Source organism: Seriola dumerili, unplaced genomic scaffold (genome assembly GCF_002260705.1).
Source record: "Seriola dumerili isolate Sdu_G_001 unplaced genomic scaffold, Sdu_1.0 BDQW01000052.1, whole genome shotgun sequence".
Lineage (NCBI taxonomy): Eukaryota > Metazoa > Chordata > Actinopteri > Carangiformes > Carangidae > Seriola > Seriola dumerili.
In genome coordinates this window covers 13142150-13158307 of record NW_019174307.1, presented here as the reverse complement: position 1 = coordinate 13158307, position 16158 = coordinate 13142150, and the positions used below count along the sequence as shown (strand labels likewise).

Sequence of the window (16158 nt, the reverse complement as noted above, 5' to 3'; positions counted from 1 at the left end):
AGTAATCGTAAAAAGCTCAGTGCTGTAGTTGTTTGCTGTGTAACATCACTTCTGATGCCAGAGAGGCTTGTGAGGGCCCTGACAGTAATGCTCCTGCCAGATAATGGCAGAACAGTTCACTGGGATGCCGATTGTTCCTGTATACTCCAGCTGGACACAGATGACAAAGTGCGACGCACCATCTGTAAGGAACATATATCAGAGGCTCTACCCATCATCCTCTGTGGCATGGCTCCAAATCCATTTGTGTATTTCTGACCTTGGAGCACATAATTGTTAGACGTCATCATTTTCTTCCAGTCATTTGTTATGCTGATTCCCTTTGTGTGTGTGTGTGTGTGCGTGCATGTGTGTGTGTGGGTCTGTGTGTGCGTGTGGAGAGTGCCTTCTTCTGCTCCCAGTTGGTGAAGATTATGTTCAGTGTCATGGAAGACTTGGAGAGACGTTAAATGAGGCTCGTATCATGCATAGCCTGTGTGTGTATGTGTGTGTGCGTGTATGTGCGTGTGTGTGTGTGTGTGCCTCATGTTCCCTCTGCACATTGTGACCATGGATAAACATGAGTATCATAGTGCAGAGAGAGTGAATGTAAACAAAATGTAAATACACAAAATGAACCAAACCAAATTTCGAAAGGGATTGAATTATCATCTAAAAATAATAATCATTTTTAAGAAAAAAAGCTCTTCAAGATGTTTGGGATGAAAGTTATTTTAGTGCAAGAAGACACACGTTTTGCTTATCATATTGCAATAAACATGAATGCTAATGTATACAGAAATAGTGATGTAATTATGGGGTTTAGCTAATGCTGAGGGTGTAGCCCAATATGCAATACAAATGAAGGCAGGGAAAAACAGAGGCACAAATGAATTGCACGAAGGCTGGATGCAGCCTTCATACTCTTTAATATGAGCCACAGGCAGTGTCCCTGATGTGCCTGCTCTCCTCCCCTGTGAACCACAGCCAAGTGGAGAGGATGATGGATACAGCTCCACGAGGACACAGCAATATACAACGATCCTTGGCATGTTTCCACATGAGCGCCGCCACATCAGGTTGAGAAGGGCATGACAGGTCTCCTTCTTTACCTTTCCCTCCGTCGCTAAGCCGACGTGGCATTTTCGTGCGCAACATGTGATACTAGTTCAGATGCTACATCTGATAATTCAAAATGAGAGAGCTGAATAATTTAGTCTAATTAAGCCTCTGCCAGAAGTCGTGCCAGAGCTGTTTGCTTTTCATTAAAAGCAGGTGAAAACACACTCAGTAAGAGCAGTGAGTCACAGCCACAGTGTGACTCATACTTTACTATTCAATCTTCATAAACCAACAGTCAAACATTGCACCATTTCATCAGTAGCCCATTACTTTTCATTTTCAAGCTCTCTGCTGCCACAGTGGGGTTGATCAATACACATCCTACCATGGCAAAGGCACACTGTGCTCATGTATCATGAAATGGATGACATGATTATTAAGGGGGTTCTGCACAAGCCTTATACCCATAAGTACTTAAGTGCTGCTCTTGATGAGTTGAGATGGGATCAGTGTGACAGTTCACTGGAGGGGTTTTTCTGTTTTCTGTTGCCTGGATATTGACAATATATTCTGAGTGACCCATAAACCAACAACCCCTGACCTCTGGCTGGCAAAAGTTTAACAGTCTGATCGGGCAAGAGCTTCCACTGTGTATTAAGGAAAAGCTTTTTGTAGGGGGGATGCCCCCCCCCCCCCCCCCAAAAAAAAAAAAAAAGCAGCTGGGATGTAAATAAACAGCCACTTTGATGTTGGAAAGATCCACTTCCTGCAGGTGAAAAATAAAAACTCAGTAACATTAATGTTTTAGGTTTTTCCTCCCGCTCCCCTGATACCTGCTGTTACAGGATTGACAGATTAAGAAAAGCTGATGTAACGTTTTGTTTTTAGAGTGAATAACATGATAAGCGGTTTAACAAACCGTTTGAGAGCAGGAACGCGCCTTGCCCGGTAAATTATTGATGTTTTTTTTTTTTGTTTGTTTTTTTTTTGGATTGTGGGGGGGGAGACGGGACATCTTTTCCGTAGGTAGGTCAACATCTTTTGGGGAATGTATCTCGGCATGATGCTCCAGTGCGCTGATTCTTTGTGCATGAAATGACTTGACATCCTCGCGACCACCGAGTGAGTGTGCGTGCGTGCGTGCGTGCATGAGCGTCCAGAGAGGAGAGAGAGATACAGACAGAGAGAGAGAGAGAGAGAGAGAGAGAGAGAATAAGCAACTTTGTTACCAGGCATAGCTGTGTCTCCTCCGGCACGGCGTGCTAAAAGAGAAGCATTTGGCAGTTATGGTTGATCAGCGTTTCTTTCATCCTCTCAAGTGCATTAGAGACGACGGACGTGCTCGCGCCGAATAGATCCTGTTTCCTGTTTCGTTTTGTCGGATTAAAGATAAAAGATGCGCTGAAATACCTAACGAGCCTACATCTCCATCAATGAGCGTGAGGTATGTATGTCTACCAGGAGTTAAACACAAATTATGCAGACTGCCTCGTGTCTAACAAGGCGTGCACTGTGATGCAGAATATCAGCAAGCCTTCTGTCATTTACATAGCTGTAAATTCAAACCAGTATTTAATTGCATTTTTTTTTTTTTCTTTTTATGTCTTAGCAAGCAAACGCGATATGGCTTCCCCTCACAGCGGATCCAGACCATTGTTTTGTGCTTATGTCTCGCTTTGACCTTGCTTTTTTGTTATTTACATAGCTCGCAGGAGTTGCTTTCTGTCCTGCTTTGTTTGAGCCATTTTAAATCAGCAGCCACACAGCCAGAAGTTACCTCTGGGTAACAGCAAAAATGAAGCTTTGACTTTTTTTTTTTTTTTTTTTCCATGCAGGCTACAGCTTGTTGTGTGGAAGTTGCTTTCATTTGCAGTCTGCCTGTTTTACATCACGGTGTATGTCTTTTATTTCTAGATGACATTGAGGATGCCTAATAGCAGGACTGTGAGCTCGGCCGTCATTTGCAGGAAAATGCATCTTTGGATTTCATATGTTTTGCTGAGTGCAACATCGGTGTGCACTGCTGAGATGTTTGGCAGTTATGGGGAAATATGTCAAAGACTGTGTGCCTGTGAGGAGAGAGAGGGGATACTTACAGTGAGCTGTGAAAACAGAGGGATTGTAAGTCTCTCAGACATAAGCCCAGTGTACTTCTCCCAGTATCATCTGCTGCTTACAGGCAATCTTTTGAAAAAGCTGTCTGCCAATGATTTTGTTGAGTACAATGGACTTACAATATTACATCTGGGGAATAATGACATATCTGAGGTTGAAGCAGGAGCCTTTAATGGACTTCAGGGATTAAAGCGGTTACATCTCAACAATAACAAAATTGATGCCTTGAAGGAAGAGTTTTTCTTTGGCCTTGAAAGTCTGGAATATCTACAGATTGATTATAATTATATCACTCATGTGGCGCCAAATGCCTTCAGCAGACTTCGACATCTGGAGGTCCTGATTCTAAATGACAACTTAATATCTACTCTGCCTGTGAACATTTTCCAGTTTGTGCCACTGACTCATTTGGACTTGAGGGGGAATCAGCTCAAAGTGCTTCCCTACTCAGGTCTGCTGGAGCACATGAACAGCGTTGTGGAGTTACAGCTGGAGGAGAACCCGTGGAACTGTTCCTGTGAGCTGATTGCTCTGAAAACCTGGCTGGAGAGCATATCATACACAGCTTTAGTCGGCGATGTTGTTTGCGAGTTCCCGTTTCGGCTTCACGGGAGAGATCTTGATGAGGTCTCAAAACAGGAGTTGTGCCCGAGGAGAGCCATTGCTGAATATGAGATGCCACCCCTGCCACATTTGAGCAGTGATGCATACTACAGGACCACGCCAGCTCTAGTTACAGCCTCCTTCACCTCATCTGGGATTGCGCGGTCCTCATCAAGACCCACCAAGGCACCTCGACAGTCAGGCAAATTAAAATCAAGACCTACTGCTCGTGTCCCATCTAATAAACCACAAAATTATGGCCAAATTATATCATATCAGACCAAATCCCCCGTGCCTTTAGATTGCCCGACAGCCTGCACCTGCAATCTTCAAATTTCAGACCTAGGCCTGAATGTGAATTGCCAGGAGCGAAAGATTGAGCATATCTCTGATTTAAATCCCAAACCTTACAATCCCAAAAAGATGTATCTCACAGGTAATTACATCCCTGTGGTGCGTCGATCGGATTTTATTGAGGCAACCGGATTAGATTTGCTTCACCTCGGTAACAATCGAATAGCTCGCATACATGACAAAGCATTTGGCGATTTGACACATCTAAGGAGACTTTACCTTAACGGGAATTTGATAGACCATCTCACAGCTGATGTGTTTTATGGATTGGAGAGCCTACAGTTCTTATATTTAGAATACAATGTCATTAAAGAGGTTGCTCCTGATACCTTTCAGCATGTGCCCAAACTTCAGCTTCTTTTTCTGAACAATAATCTCCTGAAAACTTTACCAGTGGGAACGTTTAATGGCCTGACATTAGCCAGACTAAATCTTCGCAACAACCATCTGCGATATCTGCCAGTCAGTGGTGTGCTGGATCAGCTTACAGCACTGGTGCAAGTCGACTTGTTTGAGAATCCCTGGGATTGCTCATGTACCATACTGGAGCTGAAGATGTGGCTGGAGCAGCTTAGCACAGGCACAGTTGTAAACAATGTCATCTGTGGCTCGCCCAAGAGACTAGCTGGGGAGGATATGAGATACATTAAGACAGCTAATTTCTGCCCTAATAACTCTGATATACTTGCCTCCATGATCCCACCCTCTGAAGAATCTTTTCCTGGCAGCACTATCACCATAGAAACCTCCTTGGACTCTGACACACAATACAGTGCCATTCCTTTATCTGTGATGATTCTTGCCCTTCTCCTCATGTTCATCGTGTCTGTGTTTGTGGCTGCAGGACTGTTTGTGGCAATGAAAAAGAGACGCCAAAAGAGCCAAAATGAGCAGAATAATTCCATGAATGCTTGCATTAGCTCTCTCAATATGGAGTATGGCCTTTACAAAAAGGGATCCATCCCAAAAGTCAGAACATCTGCTGGACATGTGTATGAGTACATCCCACCTCCCACAGAATCCACATGCAGAACTACAGCCCACACCCCGACGGACAGCAAGTCAGTGGATGGATTTAGAGACTTTGATGAGTTGAGCGGCGCCTTTCTGGGTACCTCAGATGAAGAGGCAGCCAGTAATGTAATAAGCTCAGAATACAGTGCCACTACTCCAGAGCCGCTTAACAAACCCTCCACCCCTCACCAAGATGATCCGTGTTACTACAGAGACGTTCATGAGCCTGACAAGCACACACGCTACAGCAATACGCTACCATGCAGGCATGCAGCGCATACATCGAGTCAGTATACCTCAGACTTTGATGCACGGCATCAATACATGCACCCAGAGAGAATACAACAGACAATACTCTATTGTACAGCACCAAGTACTGTCTATGTGGAGCCCAACAGGAGCGAGTACTGGGAACTTAAAGCAAAGCTTCATATTGATCCTGATTACCTTGAGGTTCTTGAAAAACGAACCACATTTACACAGTTTTAAGAGACTTGGCCCCTGGACGGTCAGAGTGGATGCATTGGTGCAATGTGTCCATTTTAATCAGGAATCAGAACATGTTTAAACTAATTTCTCACCTTTATTAGTACAGTGCAATGTGCGCATCAGTATGCATATCTGTGAATCATGCTTTACAGAATTGACTAATAAAGGGGAACGCTACTCATTTCAAAGTATCACTTCACACTTTATCCCCATGGTGTTTAACAGTCTGGTTAAAATTTGTAAATACGAACGAGCAACCACAAGATTCAAGGCTGTTATGACTCAACCCATAATAAAATACATCCTGGAGCTGTTTCACTGACAATAATGTGAGACTGAGCTTTTACTCTCAAATTAGCTGCATTGCATAAGTGTCAATGAAGCGTGCAGATGATATGTTCTTATCCCAAAATAAACCGGGTTTTTGTAAATGTATGACTCCCAGTTCTGTCTTTTCAAATTTATTCAAAGTGAAACTCTCACATGAGACTAAATCAAATTTATTCCGCAAGTAAATCTCACCTGTGTGTAGGTGTAGATGAAAGTCACGTAGCCTCCACATCTGTAAAGATATTGTGCTCCAGTGAAATATGGAGCCACTGTGAGAGGTAGTTAGTCCTCCAGGGTTCACAGCTCTGGGATGATAATATTAAAAGCATGAGCTCATAAAATACATTCGAATGCAATGACTCAAACCACAGATCATAAAGCCAGTAAATCCCTGGTCTTGTGTTTGCAGATTTGGACGAGAATAATTAGCATATCCTTAAAATATACTGAACCAACCGACTGCATATAATGCAGGGTAATCTGTGAAAATCAGTGGTGTTCCCCCGAAAGCCTCCCCATCTACAAACCAACTTCACTTGTGGATTATGGACACATGTTGCACTTGTATTGGGTTGAATATCAAAGTATTGTAATTGTACTCAGAAATGTTGTAACTAAAAGATTAGAATCTCAGATGTACTCAGATGTATTATAACAGAAATAATTAGCTTTAACTGTTGGAGTATAACATTTGTCACAGATATGTGCAAATGCTCACAGCTTCAAAACACACTTCATGTTCATAATTGATGAACTATACTGTAATTAGTGTCTTCATTTGTACCACGACCAAAGCACTTCAGAAATCAGCTGATAATATATGCAACCCACAAGGGGTACATGAAAACACAGTCCTGCGTTATATCACACACACCCTTACAACCTGTTCTCTTTATCATATGTTTGAATACTTCTACAACTGTCTTGCAGTTGCAATACATCTGAGTATATTTACAATACAATAAGATTCAAATACATCTCCATATCCCTCTGTTTGGAATTCAGCTGAAAATCATTAAGATTTTATATGGGCTTCAGCACCATATGAAAATATTTTAAATGACTGCATATTTTTATACAAACAAATATGGATATTGATTTTTTTTTTCCTCGTCTTTCTTTTTTTTTCTTTAAGAAAAAATGCACTATTGACTTCTACAGGTCAACAATGATGTCACTTTCCAAAATGCACAACATGGTAACGTGCATATAGCCATAGAAGTAGGTTTGATAACTGCATACATACAAGTAATACATGTATAAAAAAAAATGTTGCACTATGCATAGATATAGATGATATGTAGACAATCTGTACAAAATGCCCACAGCTCATCATTTTTCTAAAGCTTCAGATAATTTTAATTACATGTGTTTTCATGGGAATACTGGAGTGGATTTGTACGTACTGCATTATAATGAAAAGCACTGTCTTATTACTTGCCATTGTTTGTCTCGTCTTTTTGGTGCAGGGCTGTGTGGAATTTTGACTTAAATAGCAGTCTCTGTTTCTCTCTTTTTAAGGAGGAATTGATGGGTACTGTTACACATGTGTTAAGGGGCGCACAAGCTTTAGCTAATAGATTGAAAAGCACAACAAATGAATTCAGCAGCTGAATGGATGGAGTCATCTTTATGCATGAAAATGTTCTATGCTCTAAAGGAAAGTAAGCACATCATCCAGTCATAATGCAGTCTAACCAATTTCTGGGTCAATAGTGTAAGCCAAGAAATGTGACTTTCCCTGAGAGTTTAATACACAGAGTAAATTCACATCATATGCAGTATTATGCACTGAACCTGTCATCTTAACTCAGCTAATTAGAGGGCATGGTGTATCTGGACCCTGTCAGCATGTCACCAAGTATTACACTGCAGCATTAGTCACACTGTTTATCAAGGATACAGTCTTGGTTTGTTGCCTTTCACATGTTCAGAGTCATCCTGTGATTTTTTTGTCACCTGACCTGTCTCTGCTCATTGGAAATTCCTCAGAACAAATGAAATGAAATCTACACAGTGATGCATGATGTAAGCCTGCACAGGTTTGTACATTGAAATGTGTAGGATTTTTTGTTTTTGTATCAAAATGTTGCTGTGAAGTTAGTGGTGAAAACACTGTAAACCTGCAAAAATGCACAGACAGATACACACAAAATGTTATTATTATTATTATAATTATTATTGTGAACAGTGTCCGGCATTTAGTTCATTTTTTCAGTTCTACAATGATTCTTTTTTAAATGTCAGGTTAAAATTTTGTACGACCAAACTAATGCAACAGATGAGTGAATAGCACATCAACACAGGGCAAATAATAGTAGTTTGCCAGTGCATTCAGAGGGAAATCCTACGAAGATCAATTTTAACATTTTATTTAAGTAAGAATCTTGCAAAGGTAACTGTGTGATGGAAACACAGCATTAACTGTATATAAAACCAATTTGTAATAATGTCTTTTCTCTTTCATCTTTTTGTAATCAACGACCAAATTCAAGAATTTTTTTTTTGTCCCACGTGAGACTACAAATACTGATGATCCAAAAAATATGTTCAATTGAAATGTGGCTGTCCTGTGTATATGTGCAAATGTTGAATTTGCAGAGAAGAAGCGGTCCAGTCAGTGTCTTATTTGTATTCCTGTTGTTATGTTTGCTTTTGTTTGTTTGGTTTTCATATGAAACAGTGATTTTCTATGTCAGCCTCTGATTTGTAAATAGAACACTTCATCAGCATTTCCATGCAAACTTGCATCAGCTCTGAAAAGCAAAAACGTGGTCTCGTATTGCAGAAACACGCAGTCCAACTAGGAATATGTGGGGTAAATATATCTACAGTGTGCTGTTTCTTTAGTTGTTAGCTGATGAATAAAAGATATGCATTCATTTGATATACCCTTGTTTCTGTCTTCCCTCCACCCTTATTGTGGTATAGCAGTAAATGTCATAGTGCACATGGAGGACGGATTTGAAAATGTTACCCAAAACCCCATTGGCATTTTTGAGAACATTACTGAAGTTACAATATCCAATTCAAGTGTTCATTGTGATGGTTTCAATTAGGCAAATGGGGAATAACAAGAGCGGCTGTGTTACATAATCAACATCGAGATGGCATGGTTCGTACTTCATGATGCCTTTGCTTTACTCAGTATCACCCAAAGACATTTTGACTAAGAACTTAAATGATCAATTCTCTCATGTATAAATGAAATAATCATCTAATGCCCAAAGTGTTCACACAGCTGCACAAATAGCAGCAGCAGAACATGCCTAGGGCTGTATTGCAAAATGTGCAAATACCACATTTTGAGTTTCTTGTACAAGTTTGAATTCAAAATGTTTGATCTCCAGTTCCTCATAGCAACAAAGAATGGGTGTCTTGTGCTAAATGTGATGTGTTTAAAGCTGGAATAAGATCATCTGAATTTTACTGTAAATGTTCAGTATGATCGCATCTGCACGAATGTGCGAGCAGACACTTACAGAGGAACCATATTCTTAGCAGACATAGCTTTCAGGGGGCCCAGTATCCATGGAAACATCCAATTACCTGACACAGAAAAACAATTTTAGAGCAAGAGGTACTATGCCGACACTAAGTAAGAACTAATTTGTAACTCAGCTTTTTGACAGATATGTGATTACTGTATGTCGCTTGCTGCTAAATGGTACACTTTGCATATCAAAGACTGAGGATGACTTGCATTAAATACATGTCCTTTCAGATGCAGGATCTGTGTCTGAAAAGTGTCCATTTCAATAAGACATCCTAACCCTTGTGGATGACCTTTGACTTAGATTGATGGTGTTATGTTGCTTTAGCTTCGTGAAGACCCCAGAGGAGGCCAGAGAGAGGGAAATTAGGGCAGATCTGCATTATGTAAGCTTGAAGAGATGTGTCAGGCAGTGTGAAGATGGCATATGACTGTAAGCATTCACCAAAAGGAAAACCTTTACTATCTGCTCACATCAGGCGAGCAAACACAGCAGAAATACCACTGATTCAAGCCTCCCTGATACGCCTCTATTTCTTTCATAGTAGAGAGCAAAATAGAATCTCACATCTGGCGACATATGTATGGCTTCCAGTTGTTGGTCTCAGACTATGTTTCTGTCCCTGAAGCTTTTTCAGTCTTCTGTTTCTCTATGCAGCTCTGCACCGATTCTCTCACTCTCACTTTATGTGTGTGAGTGTTTGAATGTGTGTGTCTGGATGCATAAATTATTGACTCAGAGTGTATTCATGCTTCCCTCAAGGACTTCAGCCAGCCAACGCGGAAATACCTTTATCCACTCTTTTTCGTCTTTCAACATTTTTTGTTTCAAAAACCTTCACAAAACTCACAAGCAAAGAAAGGTCCTCAGTAATAATTAATGTGCTACATCTTGAACATAAACTGCCATTTATCTGTGTCCAGTGTGCTTGTAAATAATGTATGTCGGGGTTGCCCATTGTTTTAGATTGATTTGAAGGGAAATTGCTGCAGGGATGGAGTGGTATTCCCAATCCTAGAGAGGAGGATTTGGAATTGGGATCCGCTAAACTTTGCCAAAATATCTGCAACAACTGGAAACAGTATGTGTGAGACGCACTAATATTTATGAGGGCTTATCCAGGCTTATGACTGCCAACCTGAGAAAAGTGACAAAATCCTTCTTCATCCTCCCATTTAGTACTCTACACTAAACATGAGAATGATATTTCACATCAAGCAAAGAGAAAAGCTTTGGAAAAAATCAAAATAAAATGTTGTGTTGTGAATACAGTGAATTAATGTTTATAAGAGGCTTTCATAGCTCTTGAGTGCTCCGTATTATAAATGCTAGACTGTTGGCTGTATGCATTACATCATTCTCTGAGATTCCCTGACTGTATCCAGACAAAATTACTAATATTCCGCAGTTCTGAATATCATGTTTTCCCTCCCTCAGTCACAAGCATACTGTGCAGCTCATGCTGCCCTGCAGAGTCGCTCATCTCGCATTAACCTCTGTCCATGCCCAATACCCATACTCTTTTTTATCAGCCCCTTTTTCCTCATGGCTCTTCAGCACATCAAGGGCGCGTCCTTCTCTGTATCTTGGCCTGAAGTGTCACTATAGCTGCTAGAACAGACCGGCATGCTTGTTGGCCTGTAATTTATAGTGACAACAAACAGGCCCAGATGGACAACATAACGCATTTGTGAATATGTTATAAAATAAGTCTTTTTTATCAAAACATGGTCTCGTGGCGGATTTATTTATAAACACAGCACACCAGCGCAATCCACTACAGCAACGTCTCCTCCTGATTTGAAAAAGATGTGACCTGAAAGGGCCCTGTTTGTGTTTCCTCATTCAGTTGAGAGAGAGGAGAGACACAAATCTCACAATGTAAAAGCAGCCCTGCCTGAACAATAATGGTGTACTCAAGACAAGAGACAGTCACAAAGAGCATGATTTTCTACAGAGGCAATGGCAACTGACAATTTGAACAAAACTGTAGGGCAGGATTTTACATTTATATCTAAAGTCTAGTCTACTTTAATATATTTTCACAGCCAAAACAAATTCTAGTCATATTTTGTATTATTTCACACATACATTTTTACCTGGGAAGTCTCATAATTCCAGTTTTTCACACAAAATAAATCTGGCCTCCTTGTAAAGCTGTTGAATCAAGTGCTGTGATGTATGAGTGGACTATTACAGATTGCCCATGTACTGTGGCAGCCTGAATTTAAATGTAGCTTCTGCTGCACTGTTGCACATTTCCTTCTTCTGGCCATCTCATAAAACCATACTGACAAATGGAGGAAGGCGGCTAACCACTCGCCTGCTAATGTTCAAATGTTCAGCTTGTTCTGACAAGTAGCAGTAAATATGATCATACCTTTCTATAGTTGGTGAGGGAAATTATAACAATTATTCCCCTAACACATTTCCTATTGGGTATTTCTTTAAGTGAAACACCTAAAGTGACATTGCAAATATCTAATTTGTAATAACTTACTAAATTGAGTTCATGTAACATCACTTCAGTCCTATATTCCCTCTAATAACCAACAATGAATATCAGTGGAAGTGATAACAGCAAGAAAAAGGTGCAGGGTAACAAGTGTAAGGGTAAACTACTATAGAAAGCAGGCAGGGATTTATTTATATAACACATTTCATTCAGGTGGAAGCAGAAAGCATGAGCTACCACAAAGACTATGTGGATAGTGTGAAGATAAAACATTAAACATAAATAAACACAAATTAAAACAAACATATGAATGATACATATGAATTAAAAACCATTTAAAAAATTAAAAAATAATTAAGACCAACAACCGATCAGTAAAAATTAATAAGACAAATTAAAACTTAAAAAAGTATGAATAAAATAAGATTTAAAAAAATAAATAAATATATAACCGTATAAAATAATAAGACATGTAAGTTAAAACCAATAAAAGGAATAAAAACAAAATGAAATGTAAGTTAAGACCAGCAAATCAGACTACTGAAAGGCGCAGCTAAAAATAATGTTTTCAGTTTAGTTTTAAAAGAAAATAGCATTTGAGCACCCATTGGCCCGATACCGTGGGTGCTTCCGGGGGCCAATCACCCACGTGCACAATCTACTATTGGGGCCAAATTTATTTTTGTGGGCCGCATAACGTGGAAGTAACCCAGAAGCCAGAAACTTTTTCTGCGTATGCGCCAGGCGAGCAATTCCTATATAACTGAATGGGCGCCATTTTTAGATCCAGGATCCAGGTCTTATAATACATCCATGCAGCAGAGCCTCAGGGGCTCTGGCTGTCAGGCCCCTGCCTCTACCTGTTACCACCAATCACAGAGCGCCCCTTCCAATTGATCCAATTAAGCATTTACCACACTCAACACTCCATCTGACCCAGCACCCACTGCACGTGCACTGCATAGCGGGGTCAAGCGAATTGCCAAAGTAGGACAAGGCTGGCTAGAAACTTGCTTTGACCAAAGAGACTTTGCTTCAACAAAATTTACTAATTTGTGAAAAAAGAAAACCACAAAAACGGCAAGTGAAACTACTAACAACAGTCATGAAGATAACAACAACTGCAGCAGCAAAGATGGACAAGAGAAGGGACTGACTTCTCAAGCTAGCTGGAAAATAACATTCCCTTGATAGCCTATAATACCACAAAAAACAAGGTATTTTGTGAGGCTTGCACCACAGAGAAAGATATGAGTGCCCCACTTCCTTTAACAACACACGAATCTCACGAATTTTTGAAAGTTTTTGCACGTTTTCGTACGGAGTTTTCATGATGGTGAACCTGGATGTAAATTCCAAAAGCGCATGCCTGCATGGAGTAACACTTTCCCCATGAAAAAATAAAATCATGGGTGAGTAAAAACAAATCAAATCTTAATATTCAGTAGCTACGTGGGCTTATGTGTTGATAGTTAATTGTCTGTATTTTACTGCGTGGGCTTGTATGCTTTCTTTCTGTGTGTAACAGTATTGTGTTGGATTGTGCACTTGATCTATGATTTATGTTCATGTGAGCCTCTTTACTAAATAATCTTGGTGAATATTACTTTACTTGGATTTCATGTTTTGCATCAAACTTTTCATCTCCAATCAGTCTGTGTTTAAGTTTGACAATTGTCACTGTTTATTTCCAGTTGGCTGAAATACATAGGCTACATTTGACTACCTTTTCCAAATCAGTATAGTAACAAGTAATTTAGGCGATGGTTTTCTCAAAATGTTTATTTTGGGCATGAGGGTGGGACAGCACCCACCAACAGTGTGACATTGTGTTTTTGAATAAGTTGGCCCAGAGGCAACATGTGCAAATTAAACAGTAATGGGCCTAGAATCTACCCCTGGGGAACACCACATACAATGGTAAAATGTTTTTCGGAGCTAGAATTATAGGACAAAAACATCTGTTTCATTTTGTAATTTCTGAACCATTTTTTTTTATTAGTTCATAAATGTCAAGATTATCATTGGTTTTTAAAATCACTTTTTTCTGTATTTTGTCATTGCTGAAGTTCCTGTGGACAGACTTGTGGAAAAGACTGAAGATGCAGTGCCTTGAATTTGTTTGGTAATACTATCTGAAAACCTAAATCATAACCCTCTTAAAGGAGGCGAGCACACCGCAGTAAATACCAGCTGGCGCCAAGGCCTCTTATCTAACTATTGTGCTCAAAGGTACAGTACATAGCTGTAGAAGTGTGCTCAAAAGTTACATAGATTGTGAGTGTGGTGCACCTTTGATGTGAGAAACTGATTCACTTTGTTGTCTTCATTTGGTATCATTTTCTATTTTGATTTTCAATTCAGCAACAGTATTTCAAGTTTTTTTTGGAGAAACATATAAATTGTTAATTTCCTCATGGTGTCTTGTCATGTTTGAATACAGCTAAACCAAACCACATTTAGAGACTATTACTGAAAGCCATACACACGTTAAACTGAAATGTAATATTTTCACCCTGGCGAAGTGTCAGATAAATGATATGACACCGACTGAACTGATGAGGATTTGGTATGTTGCTCTGGAGACTGCAGTAGAATAAACACTTGGGGTGACAGAAAAACCTACTGTGACCCTCATCACCACGCACGCTGTTGGCATCCGGTTCAGTAACTTAACAGCACAGGACACAGTTTAAAAAAAAAACTGCAACATAAACCCTGACATGTTGGACACAGGCTATTGTCCACTTAAATCATTGTTATCTTTAAGATGTCTTATAAAAGAAAATGCAAATACCTGCTAGTTATCCTTGCATTTTTGCATTTTTTTTCTTTTCTTATTCATGTGCTGCTGTTCATAAGCCATTGTTACTTAACTTCACTTGGGATAAATTATAAAGTAACGTAGGCACCACTATAAAATCAAGTGTAGCAGCAGTTTTGTTGGTCATTCTATTTTCCAGTGCATCGTAGAACACTCAGAGAGATATTTATGTACTCAGCATTGTCCACAAACACTAAAAGAAAAACTTTCCTCTCTGGCGGTTCGCGGCTGGTCAGGCACTATTATGTTTAAACTTGAAGAGAACTTTTTAAGCAGTGTATAGTTCAAGGCACAACAGGACTCTCATGTCATCAACTCTCGTGACAGGCTCAGGGTGTGCTGTGGTTCCTGAAAGCACTTTTCCGTGTTTCTGTCTCTCTTCGCTTTGAGTATGCTTGTGGGATTTACAGCAAGCTACAATGGATCCAGACAGATGGCAAGGTGGGGGTGTTGGGTAACCATCTCCTGAACCCCAGGGAGGACTGCCATATACAAGCTGTCAGACAAATGTCTTCACCCTGACTTTTTTTTGTTATAATATAATGAGACTGGGACTTTGACATTCATTTTCACAATTGTTCAGACATCCAAGAGAACTGTGAATACTGTGTTAATTTCAAATTGTTGGGCCTTGTTAAGAAGTTTATGCACACACTCCCCTATTAATTATATTGTTGCTGTGCCAACAGCATCTTCATATCCTTTATGAATGCATCAGGGTAACAAGGCCATCAGGAATTTCCATAAAATGAAGTAGCAAATAGGTCATGAATATCATTAATATTCAAAAAGCAGCACATCAAAGAGTGGTAAGCCAATGCCTCAGCATTAACTACATTTGACCATTCATATCTTTCCTCATTAACTACACTGGGAAGCGTTATTTGCTGATGGCTGTGTACTGTACACTGGTGGCAAGTGCATCAAAACAGTTCTTTCAAGTTCCTCAAGTATCATGCAGCTATACAACTCCTAACAAGCCAAAAGACTGAGACGACTCTCTGTCAGAGCTCTGTATGTGTCAGCTCTGGTAATACTGATGAAGCTCATCGCAATTTATGGAAGATGTTACTTCAGTTGTTCTCAGTTGACTGGATAATTGACAGGCTATTGTTGGGCGACTGCCAAGATTTCGCAGATTTCCCTAAAGACATGTCAGAATCGTCCAGTCAACCACTTAAAGACTTCAGCACTTTTGACAAGGATTGTTTCATTTTTCTACAAACAAAAACTTATGCCTGTAGAGTAATTTGAAAGATGCCAAAACATCATAAAAAAATCAACAAATAGTGGCTTACATATGCCCTGAGTTCTTTTTGAAGTCTGAACCCTCTTTCAGTTTGTGCCTACGCCAAAACCTTATTTTAGTTGTCTACTAACTGTCATGTCATTGTGAATCATTGCGGGACTACATTAAAATGAGCATACATTAAGCTGAC

General features: G+C 39.9%; 1 protein-coding gene across 1 annotated transcript; it reads left to right on the top strand.

The window, feature by feature from the left end:
- The first annotated feature begins 3003 nt into the window (after positions 1-3003).
- On the top strand, positions 3004-5616 carry LOC111218696 (SLIT and NTRK-like protein 5). Its single transcript, XM_022741110.1, has one exon. The coding sequence runs from the start codon at positions 3013-3015 to the stop codon at positions 5614-5616; it is 2604 nt and encodes an 867-aa protein (XP_022596831.1). The 5' UTR covers positions 3004-3012.
- The last annotated feature ends 10542 nt before the right edge of the window (positions 5617-16158 follow it).

Excerpts from the sequence above, each read along its gene's own strand:
- LOC111218696 (XM_022741110.1), top strand. The coding sequence starts at position 3,013 with ATGCATCTTTGGATTTCATATGTTTTGCTGAGTGCAACATCGGTGTGC.